Source organism: Mytilus trossulus, chromosome 6, assembly GCF_036588685.1.
Source record: "Mytilus trossulus isolate FHL-02 chromosome 6, PNRI_Mtr1.1.1.hap1, whole genome shotgun sequence".
In the NCBI taxonomy this organism is placed as follows: Eukaryota; Metazoa; Mollusca; class Bivalvia; order Mytilida; family Mytilidae; genus Mytilus; species Mytilus trossulus.
This window is the reverse complement of record NC_086378.1, coordinates 30718645-30742110: the sequence shown is the minus strand read 5'-3', so window position 1 is coordinate 30742110 and position 23466 is coordinate 30718645. Positions and strand designations below refer to the sequence as shown.

Genomic DNA, 23466 nt, shown 5'->3' with positions numbered 1-23466 from the left:
TTTCCTGATTCATGTGGAAAAGACATTGATATGATATTCATGTTTTTTGTTTTGGAAAATTGGCTTCTGCATCAAGAGTTTTTACTAAGGTTTTAAAACCTGTCTTATGTATTTATGAAATAATGTCACTTGAAGTATATACATGCTATAGTTTATACATTGATGGTTCTTTTATTATGGATCAGAGTTTAGATGATTGTATTGTGAATACAGAAGAAGTGGTGCAAATGCTTGATAAGCTGTGCTTCGGAATAAATTTTGAGAAGTTGGTACTCATTCCTTGGAAGCACATTGTTTTCCTTTGTCTCATTATTGATACTGAGCTATTTAAGTTTTTCTGACAGATGAGAAATGGTAAAATTATCTCCCTTGGGAAATTTTTCTTAAATAGAATTGTGTAACTGTATTTTAGATGATTTACATCATATATCGGTCTTGTGACGAATGCTTTTAATGCAGTATCTGTGGGAATGTTACATTGCAGAAACATGGCGAGAAATAATGTTGAAACACTGTATAGTTGTTACAGTGTTTATTATCATCAATAGGTGAAATTTTTTAACATTTTTAAATCAGAAATTAAAAATTTGATTTATAGACCCATCCAAATAAGTTTTTGAATTGAACCAGATTCCTCTGACAAAAGAAGGATTTGGGATCCAAATTTGAAGAAAATGTTTCTGTTGGTAGAATTTATTGGAGCTTCTTTAAGAGTATGCACTCATTTAATATAGATTTCATAGTATTGTTGGCTATATTTTTCTTTTGGAGAAAAAGTTTTAGTCACAGAGAGTTATACAATCAGAAAATACTAATTCAGTAGCTTTTATTATGCAATAGGAGGTTTTAAACCTCTTTGTCACTTAACATACTTACTACAAATATTTCATTATTTGGGCTTGGTGTTCAAGAAAGAACATTTTTATCACAGCTCATTATATTCCTGGTAAGAAAATTTTTGATGCTTATCATATGTCTAAAAAATTTACAGATTCAAAAGGATGGCAATTGAAAGAAGATGTATTTGTTTTGTTATTATTACATTTTCATTTTTAAATCTGTAGATAATTACTTCATTGTCTTTAGACCAACAAGCTCCTTTCAGAGATGTTTGTATTTTTCATGATCAGAATTAAGACCTTATATTTTCCCATCTTTTTCATTGTTGGGGATAATTATAAAGAAAATTATTTGTGATAAAGTTCAGAAGGCTTTTGGTTATCCTTTTTGGCTTGCTCAGAGTTGGTTTTCTTTGCTAGGACCAATTTTAATTTATTTGCCAGTTAAACTGCTAAGCATAAAAATTAGTAACAATGTTGTATACTGAAGATAATGTCTTTCCGTCAGGAAGAGACTTAATTTAACTGTATATTGTAAAAAATATAAGTGAACCAACACCTGAAGGGTTGATTGTGCAGTAGGGTAAAAACGTGTGTATTATACTCAGAAATCACTTTAATATAAACAGGAGATTTCAGAATCATTTGTAAAATATATTTACACTTCATCTTGGAGACCTTGCATCTATAATCAAGCATTATCAATATTTTTTGAGAAATTTCCTTATTTGGTGTGATCAATTCCTTATCACCATCTTAAAAGGATGTTATTGATTATTGAAATTTTTGTAAACACAAGCTTTTCATATTCAGCATGTTTAATGTGAATTTTCCTTGTTCTATGTTGAAACAGACTTTATCCTTTAAGAAAAAGATGTTACTTAATTTGTTTGTTTACTACATGTATTTGTGTAAGGTTGCTTAAACCTGAATCTGCAATTGAAGAGTTAGATACTCTTTCACTTGGGAGATGAATTTAGTGCTATCTTTTTTAGGTTCTTAATATTCATTGGAGTGTTTAACATTGATGTTTGTCTTTTATACTTGTGTCTTTATTTGCCTTGACTACATTTACATCTGCCTTAAAGTACTATCTTTATCAGCTGTAGATTTACATTCTATGTCTTTCATTCAGAGACATGGCACTTTATTTTTTCATATACATGAGTTTTTGAAAAATACTAGATCTGTTAGTTAGTTTACCTAATGAGGTGATCAAAGGTTTTGATAAACCAAAACTTTGTGTTGTTAAGACAGTGATTTATTAAGTTTTGTGTACAAAATAGGTGAGAGAATTCATCTAAGTCTTTTCGTAAAGTTTAGATAGTTAGAGAGAGTTCTAATTTTATCTGAGGTTTTAAGGTTAACTCATTTAGAGGAACCTCTTTTTAAGTGCTTTTTGCTTCAGGATGTTCTATTAAGGACATTATGGGTACAGTTTTGTTTGGACATATGGTAAATCTTTTTCAAGTTCTATCACAGGAAAGTAAATAGTACCGGTATCAGTACTAAAACACAAATACAATTCAGTTGTAGTTACTGGATGATCTTGTGATTTTTATCCTTTATTAAATGTTGGCATTTATATAAATATTGTTTTTAGTTTGTGTCTACACTTTAAACAAGCTAATTCATTACTTGAGACCGAAGGCGAAATATGAATAAGAATGTTCCTTCATCCAAGCATATCTTGGATGTGCAGGATGAAGGTCATTCTTAGAATATGAGCCTGAGGCTCGAAAGTAATTAATTCCCACCCTAGGGATTATCAGTCAGACCCACCCTTTTCCACTGGGTTTTATATTTGGTCGACACAAACTTGCTTTAAATTATGACAAGTTATTATGGAACAGGTGCTTATATACTAGGGTCAAGGTCACTGGCCAGCTATATAGTCTGGTCAGGTATTATACTATAGTTTGTTCCTTTAAACAGAGATATTATATGTAAGCTTCACCCCTCAAAGAGAAGTAAAGCTAATTCATTACTTTCGAGCCTCAGGCTCATATTCTAAGAATGACCTTCATCCTGCACATCCAAGATATGCTTGGATGAAGGAACATTATTGATCCTCTCATTTAAAAGTTGCAGTCTTACGTCCAGGGGAGAGTCAGCTATTAAATCTGGTAATTTATTATTTTTTTTTTTTTTTTTTTTTAGTTTTATTTTTTATTTTTTCTTTATGAATTTATAGGTATCTATCTTTTTTTATATGGTGGCACAATAATCAAGCATATAAATTAGCATATAATGGTATAACATTATGAAATCAATGGATTAAGTATAATAAGTATAATAATATTTTCATTAATATAATAATCACATGGCCAAAAATGATAATACCCAAATTTAGGGGAATTTTATAAATGTACTGTATCAAAATTCTAAGAATTAGTATGTCCTTTAAACCCTTTCCTGACTTGAAGAAAATACAAAAATTAGAGGGCATACAAGCTGGTTGTTTTTATTTTCATCTCTTTCAGTGTTGATTTTATTGGATTCAAATCTCTTTTTTAATGCTGGTATAAGATCACAACTGTAATAATGTGGGTTTGAAATGGTATTCAATATATTCTGAAAAGCAAATCGAAATCATTTTTTGACGAAACATGCTCCACATAAAACAAACAAAAAACAAAACAACAGAACAGAATATTTCTAACCTTGTTTTTGTGTTCCTATATGTACAATAAATGATTTCCGTTAAGAACAAATTAAAAATAATAAATCTAGAAGGGTCAGAGTGATGCCACCAAAATTCAAACTTGATTTGAGGTGTGTGGTAATAACACCTTGTTTTTGTGTTCCTTTATATGCAATAAATTATTTTCATTAAGAAAAAACCTAAAATTATAACTCTAGATTGGTGAAGATTATAACATTTGGTTTAAGCAAACTAAAGTTATAGAACGGAAATGAAAAATTCAGCAACTTTTTCATTGGTAAAGGGCATAACTCTAGAACAGTAAAAGTGATGCCTCTACTATTCAATCTTGGTCTGTATTTTGTGGTAATTTGCATTGTTTATTAGTCTCATAACATTTGGTTGAGACAAACTAAAGCTAGAGAAAGGAAACCAATTTTGGAACATACATACGTTACATGCTCCAAATAAAACAAAAATTAACAGAACTTTTCTCACCTTGTTTTTGTGTTCCTATATATACAATGAATTATTTTGTTAAGACAAAAAAACTAAATTTATTTTATATTTTAATACACATGCTACAATTAAATAAATGATCAAATTATAAGACATCACCACAGCTGTTTTACTTCTTGTTTACTATTCCAATCAGATATGTCATATCTGATTGTGTTTATTCTTAAAAGAAATTTGGTGGATGGCTTATTTTTGGTAGTCTTGAAACATGTGACTACATGTAATATACAATAATGATAAAAACAATGAATAATTTCATGTTTCTGAAACACTTTTCTTGTTTGCCTTCATCAGAAGCCTCCAAAGCCAAATATTTTAAAGCCAAGGATGAAGAGCTATACGAACAAAAAAGACCTAAAAGAGAGAAATCTAAGGTCCACTTTGTCTGTGTGACAGATCTAAGAATAATATCAAAAGCATTGATTTTCTTAAAAAAACCTAGAATAGAAAAATACTTTTTCATAAAGAATGCGTTACTATTTGATTTGTTATTTATACCAAAGAGTTTTAATATAAATGTTTACCTTCAGATCAACATGATGAGAGGCAGGCATACCAGTCCCTGATGTCTCTGGCAGTATAAAATGGCAGTGAAGCAGAGTACTGAAGACTGTCTGTAACTCCTCTTGACCAGGGTATGGACAATGGAAGACAGCAAAGTGTCGCAGGAATCTCTGACTCAGTTTAGGCACGTTAGCTGTTGTACAAGGGTTGATTGTACTGATGTAGGTCACATTCTTGATGTATCTCCAAGCATGGCTGTCTGGGTTGTAGAACCCTCCATCATCAATGTGTTCTCTCACTAGTTCTATAGCTGTCTGATGTCCCCATTTGTCAACCTGAAACAAAACAAATATTTTTTTTAGAACTGTCATGTTCTGTGAAAATGTGTTAAAGATACCATGATATATCATGCATTTTTTGTACACAAATTTTATAAAAAATGCCTGTACCAATCAGGAATATAAAAGTTGTCCATTCGTTTGATGTGTTTTAGATTTTAATTTTTGCTGTTTGATAAGGGGATTTCCATTTTCAATTTTCCACGGAGTTTAGTATTTTTGTGATTTTACTTTTTACATACCTGCCAACTTTCACGATTTAGGCGTGTACTACACGATTTTGACCCTTTGTCACAATTGCACGATCGTGTTCCTGACAAACCCTCTAAAACACGATTTGGTGAAAATCTACACGAAAAATATTGTTGTTCCCGATTTTGAACTGTGTCCAATGGAGGAAAATCGTGTTCAGCCAATCAAATTGTGTGTTTCTCATGATCAAATTAATCAGCCAATCAAAAACGTTTTCTCTCAAGATTGTTTTAACATGCTAGATATTGAACTTGTGTTGTATTCCACTGTTTGTTGATGTAAAAACGTGAACATGGCAAATGATTTTTCAACTGCAAGGAGGTTCTTACACAGAATAAGAATAAAAGCATGGCTGATTGACAAACTTCAATTATGGAGTACTATCATGAATATAATAAATAGCAGTTATTCACTAATTTATTGACATTACATTATACACTTGCTGTAAAATAATTTCATTTATGTATTCAATCATTTAAAGTATAATGTATTATTCATTATTTTTCACATGGACCCCCCCCCCCCCCCCCCCACACACCCACATCAACATGAAGAATCCCTTAAATGAGGGACTACCCTTAGTCAAGGGGTCACTCTTGTAAAAAAATAAAATAGAAAAATGTAGATTTATTTACTTTAAAATGGGAAATTCTGACATTATATTTGGAACAGCTTTTCTAAATGAAGTGTCCTATTATTTTGAATAATAAAGAAGATATAAGGCCAAGAACATATCAAAATTCTTGGACATGTGTTGACCATATAATACCAGATAAATCATAAGATGTATAGTTCTTTGGGAAAAGTTTCTTCAAATAATATGCATATGAATGTGTGCTCATTTGTACTTAAAAAGTGGTTTTTAATGTCCTAAAATTGAGGGGGGATCCCTATGTGTTGTTCCAAACCTGATAAAAGTCCTTCTTTGTGTATAATTTTAAATTGGAAAAGTCAACAACTATTTAGTATCCTTACACATGAAAATAATTCCTGGTCTTACAGCTACATGTTCATATTTCTGCTGATATAATAACTAGAATCATGCAAATAAACTTAAAAAAAGGGATGTAAGCTCATCTTACAAATCATGCAAATATGACACTTTTTCTAGACTACAAAACACGCGTGCAAAATAGTCGTCGCAAAGAGTTTTAAACTTTGAAATTGTTGTTGTGCGCCAAAACCCCCATGGGCATTTGCAAAAGTTGGCAGGTATGTTTTTACCATCCAAGTAGCTCATATAAAGTTAGAAATTTTATTGATAGAATTTACCTGTGACAAGTTGATGTCATCTATCATACACAGTAACTTTTTGTTTCCTTTAGGGACATATGTCTTTCCATGTTTCCATTCTAGTTTCTCATCAAGACGGTCATACAGCAGACGGGCATTGGTGAATCTGTCAAATAAAAAGTAAACTTAAATTATTCTGCATTACTTTGCCAATTATGTTGAAATCTTTATCAATAAGAAATTAATTCATTTTAGCACATTTATAAACACATAAATACACATCTCAGTTTCAAAAGAAATTCTTAGTTCTGTATTTATTTACTAACTGTTCACAGGATACTCTACTGTAGGATAGTATTTTATTGTAGGCATATTATGGGCTTTGCTCGTTGTTGAAGGCCGTACGGCGACCTATAGTTGTTAATGTCTGTGGTCTTTTGTGGATAGTTGTTTCATTGGCAATCATACCACATCTTCTTTTTTATATATTATGATATCATAGAACAAACTGTATACATACCTATTAGCAGGTATTGAAAGAGACAAGACTTCAGCGACTTCCCCTGAACAGACGGTACGGATTCTGTCGTTGATAATGGATGATTTACCACAGCCATTCTCTCCTACCAGTATAACTGGTTTACCATACTCTGTCAGAACTCCAATCAAGAAAGATAGTTGCTACAAACATAAAATATATACATGTACTATCATGTACTATGATTACTAAATTTAAAAACTTAACATTAGTAGGACTCAAATTCAGATAAATCGAACAAAAATTCTTAAACTAAGTTATTACATACCAAGGTATCCACTTCAGGGACTCTATCCAAATGATTCACACAGGCGTTGGTTCACCTCATGGAGTTTAAGTTATTACATGTATAAGAAAGCATTACTTTAAAAAAAAATTGCAATAGTCATCTACTGTACATAGTTTATTGTCTTTAAACATTTCAGTCCATTTATTAAACAAAGTCCTTTATAAACTGCAATCTACATTCAGGCATAATAAAACTTTGAAGCATTTTTCTAATAGACATCATAAATTGCTGTATAAATGATTCCAAGGATATCCTTTTCTAGAAAAATGACAAAAATCAAGCTGATTACAAGAACTTATGCTAAAATAATTGATGATAAAAGAGATTATCGCTATTTTGTGCATTTTTCCTTTGATCTTTTATTGTGATAATTTTCATATCATGCTTCTCGCTTGAGATGGAAACATTATTGCTAGAAACTAAGGAGGCCACATGGCGTTGCTAATGAAATTGACATTGAAATTGACAACGTCGTCATAGGTAAAATAGCGATAAACAGATTATCATTGGTCATCTCAATTATAATCTATAAATCTAGTACCTCTACAGACACAGTATGTACAAAGGATTCAGCTGATATGCCTTTTCTACTCTCTCCACTATACTGCTGTAACGTATCCTTCCACAGTACAAACTCATGACTATCTCCATCAACCATGTAATCAAACACTGTGCCCTCCTCTGGGTAGTCAATATGTTGTTCAAACTGTTCCTTCCACCAATTACTGAACGATTCTCTGTACTTCTCCTCCAGGGTCCCGCCAAACGACCAAATGGCGGTAAAGTTAAAATATCTCTCATACTCCACATCACTTAAATCTTGTGTTGATGTCTGGTTTACTACAGCCTAAAAAGAAAAAAGTCAATGGTATTTTAAAGTGGTATGTAACACTACAAGGCGATAAATCTTTAAAAATCAGCTTAACATTTTTATAACATTCTACTCTCAATATTCAAAATCAGTGTTTGTCAAACTTATATGTGTTCAATGATTTTTTTCCAATAAAGTGTGTGGTACAAAGTTTTTTAAATCTGTATATTTTGGTCAAATGTTTAAAGTTAAAACATGTAATATTTTGTCAAAATTTTATTAAAATTAAAAGAGCCAAATTAATTGAAGTCAAGGTGTGTGGTACCATCTTAAAATTCATGCAGACTTATAATAGGCTAGTTGCCTTTTTTAAAATAACAATAACTGATCTTTCTGTAAAGTAAAATTATCAAACTCATATCAACAAAATAGGAGAATATTGCTAACTTTTTTAGTTGATATAGTTAAGAAGAGTAAAAGTAATGCCCTTATGAAAAGTTCTTTAAATCTTTTAAATCTTACTTATGTTTTGTTAAAGGATTAAACATACTTCTTGAAGGAATCTAATGTTTTCTCAATCAAGTAGACACAATAATTAGATATAAGATGTGGTATGAGTGCAAATTTTTCATGCGAATCACAATTTATAAAAGTAAACCATGATAGGTCAAAGTATGGTCTTCAACTTGGAGCCTTAGCTCACATCACACATCAAGCTACAAAAGGCCCCCAAAATTACCAGTGTAAAACTAACAGGAAAACCAATGTAATAAATGTATACCTCTAAGAGAGTACAGAAAGTCCCAATCATGTTCTCTATATTGTGTTGTATGACACGTTTGTATTGTGGACATTTTTTCTTCGTACCACCCAACATATGTGGTGTACAACAATCATTTAGGTATTCTATAGTCTTCTCAATGTAAACATCACAGAAACCTGTCAGTAACTCTCGGTCATTCTCTGGACGATGTTCTAACCACTGGACAAGTATCAATTTCCATCCAACATCTTTTGGAGTCATGACCATCACACCAACATTGGCTAGTAATGCTGGACTCATGTGAGCAACTGATTCCATCTAAAGTAGAAATTTAAATATTGTTATACAAGCATTGGCTAGAAGTGCTGGACTCATGTGAGCAACTGATTCCATCTAAAGTAGAAATTTAAATATTGTTATACAAGCATTGGCTAGTAGTGCTGCACTCATGTGAGCAACTGATTCCATCTAAAGTAGAAATTTAAATATTGTTATACAAGCATTGGCTAGTAATGCTGGACTCATGGGAGCAACTGATTCCATCTAAAGTAGAAATTTAAATATTGTTATACAAGCATTGGCTGGTAATGCTGGACTCATGCGAGCAACTGATTCCATCTAAAGTAGAAATTTAAGTATTGTAATACAAGCATTAGCTAGTAATGCTGGACTCATGTGAGCAACTGATTCCATCTAAAGTAGAAATTTAAGTATTGTTATACAAGCATTGGCTAGTAGTGCTGGACTCATGTGAGCAACTGATTCCATCTAAAGTAGAAATTTAAGTATTGTTAAAATTAGTGTGAAAGAGTTGTAAAGTCAGTTGTGAATCTGCTTATGAATGTTTGTATGAACCAGTTTTTAACCAGCTCTTCAAAATGAAGAAAAACTATGTAAAAAGTAACATTTATCAAATTATGCTATTGAATGTTATTCAATAAATGACTGTTAAAAAAATCTGTCTATGAAGAAATGACATAAAAATGGGGTGCTACGCGGGTCATTTAAAGTGTGCAACACATTTTTTTTGTTATTTCGAATAGGCAGAAAAAATATTACAGTCATTTCTTATAATTTAATTCTTAATTCCATTTTAAACCAGAGTAAATCATGAAAAAATGTTGATGACGTCACGGTTACATGAAAAATTATGTCTATGAGGTGATAAACAAAACAATGTCAGCCAATCAGAAGACGCCTTATATCCAAAATTAAATTATTCTGAAATATAAGTGGAAAAACTCTGCTCATTATACATGTTAAAGGACAAAAATATTCATAGAAAAAAAATATTAAAATAATATCTTGAGGTAAACGATAATATACAAACCTCCCACAGGAATCTAATGGTATCAGCTATTACAATTCTCTCATTGTTACCAAGGACAACAGCTCCATCATTGTTCAGTACAGCACCAAGCAGCTCCATCTGGGCTGGTTCAGACTGGAAAATTTTAAAGCGATATCATTTAAATGTTTGACGAAAATTAATGAATTTAATGAAATGTTAGAAAACAAGTAATACAATTGACATAAAAATAAACATTACATTATGATGAGTTAATCATTTCTCATGCCATAGATTTAACAAAACAAAAACAGAAATATTCTGTGTAAAGAATGCTTTGATAATATTGAACATTTATTAAAAGGGAAAATTTATCAAAATATGTACTTGTACGTAAAAAGAAAATAGAGTTACCTCCCCATCCATCTGTACAATCTTCATGATGGGTTTTGCCTTCAAGTCATAATTGATATTTGGTGGCTGTACACAAAACTTCCTTAAAATGGAGGCCAGGAGACCATCCTTCCATTCTCTACAACAACAATTATTAAAATGAGACGGCAAACAAACAGCACACTAAAATGTCTTAGAAATTGAATGGAATCAGAAATTTATTTAGCTTTTTTTTCACTTTTAAATATAAGGATCTAGCTGCATTGTACTATATATTTGGCCTAGGTATAACACTGCCTTAAATTGAGTTAAAATAGTATATACTTACTTAGTTTTCTGATCAAGGTATCCCATTAATTCTTCAGATTCCACAGCTTTAGTGAATACATTCTGTACACTGATAATTTTGCCTCTAGATCTCTCTGCCACAGCAAATGTCTTTATACATTCACTTTTACCACATCCTGGGGGTCCCACCACAAATATCTGAAATATGTTATTTGTTTAATGAAATATCAGATTAAAAAAAAATTATTAACTAAATAATTCTTAAAAAGAATATCTCAATATATCTGAATACTTTTCATCACATGGTTAAGGAATTGCTGCTTATCAGTGATCTTCTCTTATATTTATACAACAATGGTAAAACTCGCTAAAAATTGGCTTGGATTGGCTAAAAGCAAAAAATCTAAGTTGGTTTACAGTAACACAATTTCCATTAATTAGATATTAAGATGTGGTATAAGTGCCAATGAGACAACTCTTCATCCAGGTCACAATTTGTAAAAGTAAATCATTGTCGGTCAAAGTACAGTCTTCAACACAGAGCCTTGGCTACATATGATTATTCACTTACAGTCTGATGTGATGCATTAAGCTGAGACAGTTGTGCTACCCTGGCTTGGAATGCTACACCAGGTAGAAGATTTAGCTCCCCTGTTGCTATAGCAATAGCATCCTGCATGTCCTCAATCACATTTCTTTGATGAGCATCTAAGAAGTTTGGTGCTGTCTGAAGTGGGACTACAGGAGTATTCAAAGGAATGGAATCTACAAAATAAAGTATTGAATAAAAATTTATCTTTATCATTATATTTTTTTTTTTTTTTTTTTGGAGGGGGGGGGGGGATTAATAGAATATTTAGTTAGACCTGAAGTCTTTTTTTTATTACAATAATTAATCAGCCCTAAATTCAACATATAAAATTACAAATACATTGTATTTTAATTGGGTTTTTTTCCCTGATCCATGACATAAAATTTTATGCAAGAGGAGTGAAATATAGGAGAGGGTAAATAGAAGACATATCAGTGTTATTACTGTCTTTTGTTTATTTTTTCTAACAAATCTGCTGTATACAGCAACTCTAATTGTATTAACAACATGCTACATAATATGGGGGAAAAAATTGGCATAAAAATTCCATAGCATAAATTGTTATTATACTGAGGTTAAACTGTTATTGCAAATGAACTTTTATTGAATTCTAACAAACTTTGTGATTTTTTCTAATGCCATTACAATTTTCTATCAATATAAATCTATCTAGTAATATATTTTTCAGGTGGGGGGAAACATAAACTGCAAGCAATGGATAACATAACAATTTAACCACTGAATTAACTCTCCTTACAAATTAATGATAATAATAATAATAATAATAGTAAAATAAAGTAAAATAACACATGCAAACGTTTGACTTACAGCCTCCTCTAGGTCTGACATCTGTCAATGTGTTTTGTAATTTGTTTGCTAAATAAATCAAATCAATCACATAAAAGATGACTTGGAATACAATTGTTACATAAATTATCAAATCTTTACTCCTTCTATTTTCAATTCAAAAAGTTATTTATACATTCATATTTTTTTCTTAGACATTAAAAATAACTTCATTTCTATAATTATATCATTACTTTTTTCATGGACACTTATTTTCATGAATTGAGGAATATTTGTGATTTGCTAAAGTCTGTTTTATCCTACAATATTTTCTTTACTTTATTGAACCCTTAAATTCACCTAAGTCATAGAAATCCAACTGATTTGGTACCATACAAATGATGATGAATTAACACCTGTAAAATTTGCTGAAATAGCATAACAATGGAAAAGGAATGCAAAATAAAGCAAACATTTGTCAGTTGTATTTACATGTATTACATTCTATAAGATATTATAATGCGTAATTCTTTGTTAAAAATACATGTAAATACCACTATATAACAAAATAAACATACTTAAAAATGAAGGAACATCTGACAGTTCAACTTACCAATTTCATAGATCAAAAGAGAAGCAAAGATAAAGTTCATGTTTAGTATTACAATGAATTATATGAAAAAAGGCATCAGAAAAAGTTTTTTTTTTTTATAATTAAAATTGTAAAAATAAAATGTTTTGGACACATTTTCCCAATCTTTCCCCTGATTATGGATCTATCCTGAGTACTGTAAATTCAGAATTTATTGTGTGCATTTATCATTTTGTGATATTAAGAATTTCCTGTTAAATTCATGTACATAAAAAATTTCAAAATGCGAGTTTTAATTATTGCAATTATAACCCTGCTACATTTTTTTAGCAATGATAAAAACATCAAAATAATTTCTAAATTTACAGTATAGCTGAATTGACTAGGAATTTTTCAGATGGATTTGGTCAGTTCTTTATTTGGCCTTTGGTAGTCCAACATAAATAAGTGCAAGTCTATTTGAAAGTGCAAAGTAAACAAAGAGATTGCATCTGCAGTAAGTTTTAGATGTTAAAACAACATCTCTACTATATTTCCAAGCGAGTTGATCAGTGTGCATTCATCGTCTATATAAAGTTGTGTGACTTTTTTGTAATGCATTATTATCAAGCTGCAGTTAATTTTCATAAAGCTTTTATATAGATACACGCTATAGATATGAAAATAAAACTCTATCCAACTTACCTTTCAAAGCTTTAGATACAAACATGTAATAATTGTTTTCATTTAGTGATAGCATAATGATTAATAAAAACAACACACATTCACATCATATTTAATGTTTTGTTAGAAAATAGAACTGTTAAAATTAATATTTGGAGGTATAACTCATCAGCTTGCACCAAAAAAAAATATGGTATATAAACCAAACCCATAATTTCTAATACATGAACTCCTCCACCACCTCTAAACTTTAGTGTTTTCCATTTTCATACTTGTTAAAGGGATATAAATCTTATCAAATTTGAGAAGCAGATCTTTCCATTTTCATACTTGTTAAAGGGATATAACTCCTATCAAATTTGAGAAGCAGATCTTTCCATTTTCACACTTGTTAAAGGGATATAACTCCTATCAAATTTGAGAAGCAGATCTTTCCATTTTCACACTTGTTAAAGGGATATAACTCCTATCAAATTTGAGAAGCAGATCTTTCCATTTTCACACTTGTTAAAGGGATATAACTCCTATCAAATTTGAGAAGCAGATCTTTCCATTTTCACACTTGTTAAAGGGATATAACTCTTTTAAAATTTAAGAAGAAGATCTTAACTACAAATGTTCAATGAGATTTCATTGAGCTGTAGTGTATATATTTAATGACGAGTCATTTTTTTTAATCTTCTGGGATATTTGAATATCTACCCTTCCAAGCAAAATCTATTGTATCACACAGACTGATATAAATTGTATCTCACATGCTAATATAAATTGTATCCTACCTTTCAACGATTTGCTAGATGCTATACTCCTGGCTGTCCTTATTCTTCCTGATCCATCCTTATGGCTAATCCTTGATGGTGGTGGCTTAGACAGAATTTCTAGTTCTCCACCAAACACCATGGGTATATTAAGGTATGGCCACAAGTCAGTGATTAATGTAGCAAACACACTAGCATCCCTACCATGGAGACGGGGAAGGAAAGTATCCCTTATGGCCATCACCAAGGATTTCTCTTCTTGGTGAAGTTTCTGTTCTGTCATCAGCCCATCTATAAATGTTATTATAAAAATTATGGATAGTTTCAGATCATTCATACACTTAAATAGATCTTTATATTATCCTGTATTAGTTGACCATCATTTACTATCAGTTAGCAGTTACTGTCTATTTGTGTTTTGTTCAAAAACAAAAATGATCAATTAATTTCAAATTTTCTCTAGAATTGTATGTAAACTTTTGTAAACACGACATTAAATATCCACAAAAACACAATTTGTTGTTAATCCACGAAAAATGGTACATACAGGAAAATATGAATCCACCAAAATTGGTACATTCAGGAAAATATGAATCCACAAAAATTGGTACATACAGGAAAAAATGAATCCACGAAAATTGGGACATACAGGAAAATATGAATCCATGAAAATTGGTACAAACAGGAAAATATGAATCCACGAAAATTGGTACATACAGGAAAGTACAAACAGGAAAATACAAACAGGAAAATATGAATCCATGAAAATTGGTACATACAGGAAAATATGAATCCACGAAAATTGGTACATACAGGAAAATATGAATCCATGAAAATTGGTACATACAGGAAAATATGAATCTACGAAAATTGGTACATACAGGAAAATATGAATCTTACGAAAATTGGTACATACAGGAAAATATGAATCCACAGTAGTGTGATATTGAGTCGATTCATTATGAATTGGATACGGTTTAAATGATATGTATAAACTGAACATAAAAAAACTATTTTTGAGACGACTGATTCAAACATGATGAAAGTGACGCTATAACTTTAAACTCTGGAAACATGATATAAATAAATGACAGGTTTGTGAATATCTGTAACAAAACTGACTGTTTTCCTCCTTTTCTTTTTTCTCTTCTTCTTCCTCTCCTTCTTCCAGAAGTCTATGAGTGTCTACAATACATAACATGTGTAAAATATAACTTTTATACAAACAATTAAGGAAAGAGACAGACATACAAAACATACTTAAAATGAGATAATGCACATATACAGTATACTGTACTGAAGTGAATAACTACTGTCAGTTCAAAAACTTTTTATAATTGGGAAAATTGGTACAAAAAAAGTTTGGTAAAAATTTATATGTTTATTAAGAACTGAATTTCCAGAAAATTTAACTGTGCGAAAATAAGGACTTCAAACTCGCTGAAGCAACATCAACTGGCGCCAATAAGGTTTACCAATTTGTGAAAAATCCAATCATTTCGTACCCTGAAAATTTAACCACATATTTTTGAAAATGTCTCAGCTTCGAAACCAACCATTATACATATCCAAATTAAGGATATACAGAGAGGAATTGAAGAAAAAAATCAATACTTAACAATGAAAGAAGTGAATCTTTTAAGTTGATAAAGAATATTTTCTTGTCTCGCACTCTCACCTGATTCCTCCACTGGTTCCTCTTTGAGTTTCTCTAGGTAAGCTCCTGCTTCTGATACTACACCCTTCATGGTCTTCATGCTCCACCCACCACAACTGCCACTAACATCACAACCTGCAAAAAGATTTCTGAAAACTATAATCAAACCATATCATTCCTTGTAGAAAACAGACTGAAATCATTGAAAGATAATGAAACAGAAAACCTCATGCTTTTTATTCACTGGGTTTCATTTGCAATTATTTGCCCCAATTTATATATCATACTGATATGTTGAGCTATTTTTGTTTTATTATATTGGTAAATTTGCTTTTTATTGGTATAAATGAGTATATTTGAAATAACTGTTTTTCCAAAGCATTATCATTTTTATTTCATTTAAACCAGTCTATTAATTTCTGTGTCATTTTGGTCTCTTGTGGAGAGTTGTCTCCTTGGCAATCATACCACAACTTCTTTTTTTATCAGTAACATAAAACCCAGTCTTAACTTATGCATAAGAAAAACATTTAGTAATTTAAACTGTACAAAACCTGTCTCATTAGCTAAACAAGAATGTGTCCACAGTATACAGATGCCCCACTCCCATTATCATTTTCTATGTTCAGTGGACCGTGAAATTGGAATAAAAATATAATTTGGCATTGAAATTAGAAAGATCATAACCTAAGGAACATGTGTACAAAGTTTCAAGTTGATTGGACTTCAACTAAATCAAAAATTACCTTGACCAAAAACTTTAACCTGAACGAACAAACAAACGGACGGACGGAAGGATGGACAGACGCACAGACCAGAAAACTTAATGCAGATCTACTATTGTAGTTGGGGCATAAAAATGTTCTGTCTCCTAAAGATCAGGTTAAGAAATAATCAATGAATATCAATGCTGACATTTTAGTATTCAGTATCCATAGTGATATGTATATATGCGATGATAATGTACATCTTAATATTTATATTGTATGTATAGATATTATTATATGTGTATATTCTTCTGCAAAATAAAGCAATTTGAACATCTTAAAAGTAGCTAATGTATGCATCCATATTAAAAGTTAAGAATCAAAACAAAATAAACTGAAGACAAGTTACTGACAAACAAAACTATTAGGTTTTACTGTTTAAAATCACATATACTTAAAAAGTTTCAAAATAGACTTATGAATTTCTATTATAAGAAAAATATTCAACACTAAATAAAAAAAAGATTTATATATTAGTTTTTTGTTTTTTTCTCAAAATGAAATATACAATCAAAAAGTTCAAGTAATAAAAATGCTGATTTGTGCATAGAAAAAAATCCTAGATACCATTTATAGAGACTATGTATCATTAAGATATTTAGAAAACGAAAAGAAAGCAAATAAAATCATAGAGAGAACATTAAAGAAAGAAAAAAATAAAATACTTCCATTTAGTCCGATTGATTGATAGCTGTTTAACACTGCTATGATAAAACCAACCTCAAAGAATACAGAGAACTGAGCCCCAAAGGATCAAGGTCATAAGATATTCCCATAGTGAAATAGATAAGCAAATATTTGATCAAAATCAGAATGAGTTTTACCCCTACTCCTTGAAACTTGAAGTAAATTGACGCTGTAAATAATTTCGAGAATAAATTTCTTCACAAAATTTGACTGACAGTTTTTTGTAGAGATTGGAGTAACTAAATGAAGAATAATTAAACAGCTTAAGCAGCTGATAACAGCCAACTATCTAAAAGATGTATAGTATAAGCTAATGGCAGTTAAAAATCTCCTTAACTGGTTTTATAATTTATATATAGATATAGGAAGATGCGGTGTGAGTGCCAATAAGACAACTCTCCATCCAAATAACAATTTAAAAAAAAAAAAAAAAAAAAATATGTTTATAATCTTAATATGGTTAGAATATTTTCCTGTAAACAAAAAAGAAGCTAGTTATTAAAACAGCCCTCCATGCAGACTATTGACTACAACCAGTCATTGCACAGACACTTACCCATAACTCTTATTCTACCTGTTATAATAAATAGTATTTTAACATCACAATTCTCCTACTTATTTCAGTTACTGTAAATTCTGAAATTATTGCTATGTTTTAATTATTGCGAAAAATGTGACAGGGTTATATTATAATAGCAATAGTTTGAACTTGATTTTGAAATTTTTTAGATGAATTAAACAAGATTTAACTCCATATCTCCAAAATTTAATTCGCATTTTAGTCTAAAATGACAAAATCACAAAAAATAACCATCTGATGACTGATTTTTTAACATAATTAAGAAACTGATTGCCATATAAATGGACACAATAGTTTCTGAATTTACAGTACTCTAGCAGTTATACTACAAAATATGGTTCCCATTTCCAATAACAAAAAAAACTCTAAGCAATTATACTATGGAACTAAATCCTATATCTGGTTCCCACTTCCAATAAAAAAAAACTCTTAATATTTTTCTAGCCTTTCTAAACCAGGTTCTTTTAAGTACTAAAAATACAACAATTATCTCAATGAGACATCTTAACAACATCTTGGATCTTAATTGTCCAGTGTTCAACTGTTAGTCAAATGAAATAGTGGCTATCAACAGAATATTTAGTTATTAAAACATGAAAAAGTGATTATAAAAAAGATTTCTGTTAACTAAAAGGTAGCAGAACAAACTTTTCACTGAATACAAATGTTATTAAAAATATGGATAAGAATATGATAAATTGAGTTAAAAAAATGTAGTGTGGATAAAAAGAAAGGGAAATAATTCATTTAGTAACACTATCAATATACTTTACAAACCTAAGATGATGTTTTCTGATATTGGTACATTTGTACCCAGCAGTCTACGGTAAAGTTCATACAGGGACATTGTCTTCCTTGCCAACTCCCTCGCTCCAAGAAAACCTACAATATAATTCTTCTTTAAATATGTCAGTTAAGGTGGTACCCAACACCTTAACTAAATCAATTTGGCTCGTTTAATTTTCTTAAAAATTTGACAAAGTATTCATTTTGACCCTTTGACAAAAATATAAAAATTCAAAAAATTTGAACCAATCAGACTGGATATAGAGCAGTTTAACAAACACTTATTTTGATCATTGAGAAGCTTAATATTTCCTTAACAACACAACATCTGTATTAAAACGTTCTGCTGATTTTACAGAGTTATCTCCCTTTAGTGTTAGGTACCACCTTAACTAATAACTGTATTGGTATTTAGTAACATATTTATAAATTTTAAACATTGTTTCTATATATAGTCGGAGCAAATTTTCCAATCATTGATTAATATCTTATTTTCACTCAATTCAAATATTTTATTGCCATATAAACTTTATCAATATAAAGTTTGTGAAAAATACAAAATAAGTAGATAATATAACTAGAATTCACATAATGATATATAAACACAATCATTTAAATACAGTAAATAGCAACAGTATGTTAAAATTCTATTTTGCTATAAAGTGAAAACATATTCAGTCACACATGCTTACCTTGACTACACAGCATGACCTCTAAAGCCAAATGAAGGTCAGGTTTAATGATAGATATTGTCCTGAACTGATTCATGATGTAGTCAGGTAAGGATGCTGTAGCTGATGGATATAGGAGCAAAGCATCAGGATTTCCTGACTGCACTTGTAAGGCACTGTCTAGTAAAGCAAAGCAGGCTCCTGATTGGTTGAGTTGTATGTCATCTGATTGAAGATGGACTGCTCCCTTCCCTGCCTTGAGGGCATCCATAACAGACTGTATGAGTTGGGCAAATACACTCAGTACTGATGGTCTAAGATGGTTTAGATTGTTAAAAGACACCCAACAACCTGTAAAATACAAGTCAATATGATATTATTGATACTCTCAGATGGTTTAGACTTTTTAAGGTACCCAGCATTATGTAATAATAGAGGTTAATATGATTTTACATTACCTTATATTATATTAACTTCAAGACTAAAATAACTAATTAATATTCTTAATATTTTTCACAAAGGTGCCAACATATACATTTACTAAAGGAATGACTGTAATATTTTTTCTGTCTATGAAGAAATAACATAAAAAATGTGGTGCACACTGAATAACGCGCATAGCAGGTTATTTAACAGTGTGCACCACATTTTTTATGTTATTTTCGAATAGACAGAAAAAATATTACAGTAATTTCTTATAATTTAATTCTAAATTCCATTTTAAACCGTAGAAAACCATGAAAAAACTTGGATGGTGTCACGGTCACATGACTAAATTATGTTTATGGGCTGATAACATAATAACATCAGCCAATCAGAAGACGTGCTACATACAAAATTAAATTATACTAAAAAAATTTCTCTCTGAAGTCTTTAGTCCATAGTCTGAAATTCAACCTTGCAATGGGTCATATTTTGCCCATAACAAAAAGATATTGGTGGGTCCAGTAGTTTACTAACAGCATTGGCTATTTTCCCACATCCTATTTAAGATAAAATATTCAAATTCAGACTAAATCAATGTATTGATGCATTCTGTACAGCTAAGAACCATCTCAACAAGTGTCTTACTACTATACAAAAGAAGTCTAAGTAGCCATAGTACTTTATTACCCTTACTATTTATTTGACTGTTTTAAAACATTTAGAGACATAAGAACATGAATTTGATGAAAGTGAGATAAACCTACCAGTTGATGCTAAACCTCTAAAGATGTCATGTAACATAACATAATCTGTAGTATTGGTACAGCTAAACTTGTATAATGGATGTCCAAGAGATCTGGCTAACTCATGGGCTAATTCAAATTTGCCACAATCCTGTAAATAGAAGATATGATATCAATACAGCTAAAATGTATAGTGGAGGTACAAAATATATAAGTCACAGCTAATTTGAATTTATCAATATCTTATAACAGAGCAATATACTACACTCTTTTTAGAAATAAGATCAATGTTTCCTTTTATTATTGTTTTAAATAGGTTTTAAAATTTTGGATATTTAGGTTAACTCATTGTATCATTAAAACATACATCTGTACAGTACCTTAGATAAGGTTTTTGTATATCAACATAACAACTGGTTACCAGTTAATTGGTCGAAATTATTCTAGTAACTGGTTAGGGCTATTCCAGAAAAAAATGTATGGCAGGGTTGGAAGGCACATTGTATTAATAATACATGGGTGATGGGTATCAGAGCAACTTTTCACACTATAATGCACTATAATTCTCAATTACAATTGTCTGGGTGGCGGGTGCTGACAAAAACTGCCTCCCCCCCTTAATTTTTTTTCTGGAATAGCCCTTAGGAAAAGCTGTTTGATTTGACAACACTACTGTCTATGACATTTGGTGTGTTTTCTTTATAATTTTGAATGAATTAGATGTAAAAGGTAACTCTGATATGACCACAAATTTGTTATGGGTGGAGAAAACCACCTTCCTTAGATATGAAAACTGACAATCCTAGTGACTTAAGATTGGAGTCATTTCTTGGAAGAAAAATTGTTTTTACTTTACTTACTATTGGTCCAACACACATAGCTCCCATGTGAGATTTAATAGCCTGGGTTAAGGACACAAAGACTCTCTCTGTCAGGGGAGTGATCACCTCTCTTGGACTGGACCCTATGTATTCATACCCATAGTCAAAGTCAGCATTCAATGACTGCAATAGGAAAAATGGTTAAAACAACTACTAAAAATTATAGACAACAAAGAAGAAAATTATGTAAATATAGTGATAGATCACAATAAAATATATTAACACCTAACGGATCCTTAACTTACACAAATGATACACATTTTGATAGATTTATTTTACCAATCAATTTAGTATTGAAATGAAAATGCAGTAATGGAATCTAGTTAAATCTATCATTCCCATGTTATAAACAGAAGAACAAGTGGAAAGATTTGTAATATTTGTCTTAATAAATAATATATAATTTTTAACTACAGATCTTTACTATAAATGAAAAAGCATCACCTTGATAGTAATAGACCTATTGTCTTTATTGAAGTAATATCTAAGTTGAGCACTCCAATCAAAAGAATTAGCCTCAGCTCCTGCATCAGATTCCATAATTCTCTCAATGAAGTCTCTAAGATGTGCCAGCAATGCCAAAAGTGAAGACAGTTTTTGTATTTGTCCTGGGAATAATAACAATTTGAGTTCTGACGGATCTATTTTTTCTTCCTCTATTTCTGTCTCTTCTTGTCGTAATTCCATTGCAGCAGCAGCAGTAATGTTCATGGTATCTATAGGTTCCATTGTTTGAGGTTCTACTATAGCTAGAAATAAAAGTAGTTAGTATAGTTATTTTAAGTCAAAATAAGAATTCTTTTGAGATAGTTGGCCAGGGAGGTCCTTAAATTAAATTCATTTGTTTTGAAGCAGAATGCAGAGATGTCAGATCCATGAATATTTTGTAAGCAGAGTTAACACATGACAGTGGCGGATCCAGCCATTTTCAAAAGAGGGGTTCCCAACATAGAAAAAAGGGGGGGTTCTAGCCATATGTCCCCATTCAAATGCATTGATCCACCACAAAAAAGGGGGGTGTCCAACCCTGGAACCCCATCTGGATCTTCCACTGCATGATCTATATTTCAATCTGATAGAACAGAGAAATAAGTTTGATGATAAAGTAATGTTAGTTTTTTCATATTTCCAACTATTTAATGTTAACAAATGTTAATATGATATAGTTTACTTTCAGAATTGCTTTAGAACACTTTTTTAGTTTCTGTCATGTTTAAGGTCATCTTGTGCAGAAAAGCTATTGATAAGTTAGATAGATATATGAAGATGTGGTGTGAGTGCCAATGAGACAACTCTCCATCCAAATAACAATTTAAAAAGTAAACCATTATAGGTTAAAGTACGGACTTCAACACGGAGCCTTGGCTGACACCAAACAACAGAACTCTGGGAAGGCAATAATTCAACAGCAGTAAATATCTAAGAAGAAAAAAAGTTATTTTTTTTCAAAATAAAGTCTTTCCACACATATTCATCTTTTTTGGTGAGAACTATCATATGACTTTAAGGATGTATATGTACAATCATGTTTTTGACTAGTTTCCAAGTACTTACAAATACCATCTGCTCCATTTTCATTTTCCTCCTCTATAATGGGAGTTCTACTGGTATCAGCCAGATCCAAGAGAGATCCATCTTTCCTGGAGGCTTCCAATGATGCTCCACCATAACTACTGCGTGCTCCCGCTACAGATGCATTCTCATCTTCCATGCCATCTCTCTGTGACCTAGCAGCTGAGGAGATAAATAAAAGACAGTGAAAAAATATACTTTTAATGTAATATTATAGACAGTTTCATTGGTTCTTTCAAAAAGAAAATAATCATGATATACACTATAAACGTATTTACACTTTTGGTATTTAGCCAAATTTTGCCTCGGAATAACCTTCTGACGTCAAGCAACAATCCCTTTTTAATAGTCACTTCAAATGTTTGGAATTGTGATGTCAAATTTTACAGGAAACTGTGAGATTTTACGTAATGACAGACAAATTTGCATACAAGTGTAAATACATCTATTTGTTTCCTGATGAATAAAGGAATACATTATTTATTGTGTAAATCTTATTATCAGATCATATTTCTCTACATTTCATCATACAGTCAGATTATGTACAAATGATTTCTGGATTTACTTTTACATTGAAGTTTATAATACATAATTCAATTCATTCAA

General features: G+C 30.8%; 1 protein-coding gene across 2 annotated transcripts in view; it reads right to left on the bottom strand.

The window, feature by feature from the left end:
- The window catches only part of LOC134721100 (uncharacterized), a 105641-nt gene that overhangs the window by 40086 nt on the left and 42089 nt on the right, over positions 1-23466 (bottom strand). The window contains exons 40-60 of one of the 2 annotated variants that reach the window (XM_063583833.1): positions 22843-23022; positions 21733-22037; positions 21268-21411; positions 20429-20558; positions 19260-19589; positions 18559-18663; positions 17758-17775; positions 15769-15882; positions 15213-15275; positions 14112-14381; positions 12656-12685; positions 12120-12167; positions 11271-11464; positions 10740-10897; positions 10433-10550; positions 10061-10174; positions 8749-9048; positions 7698-8003; positions 6850-7010; positions 6369-6495; positions 4527-4841 (exon numbers count right to left, since the gene is read on the bottom strand). In XM_063583833.1, the coding sequence (XP_063439903.1) occupies positions 4527-4841; positions 6369-6495; positions 6850-7010; positions 7698-8003; positions 8749-9048; positions 10061-10174; positions 10433-10550; positions 10740-10897; positions 11271-11464; positions 12120-12167; positions 12656-12685; positions 14112-14381; positions 15213-15275; positions 15769-15882; positions 17758-17775; positions 18559-18663; positions 19260-19589; positions 20429-20558; positions 21268-21411; positions 21733-22037; positions 22843-23022 (3530 nt within the window). The remainder of the gene's footprint in view (positions 1-4526; positions 4842-6368; positions 6496-6849; positions 7011-7697; positions 8004-8748; positions 9049-10060; positions 10175-10432; positions 10551-10739; positions 10898-11270; positions 11465-12119; positions 12168-12655; positions 12686-14111; positions 14382-15212; positions 15276-15768; positions 15883-17757; positions 17776-18558; positions 18664-19259; positions 19590-20428; positions 20559-21267; positions 21412-21732; positions 22038-22842; positions 23023-23466) is intronic. The other variant, XM_063583834.1, reaches the window with a different exon arrangement.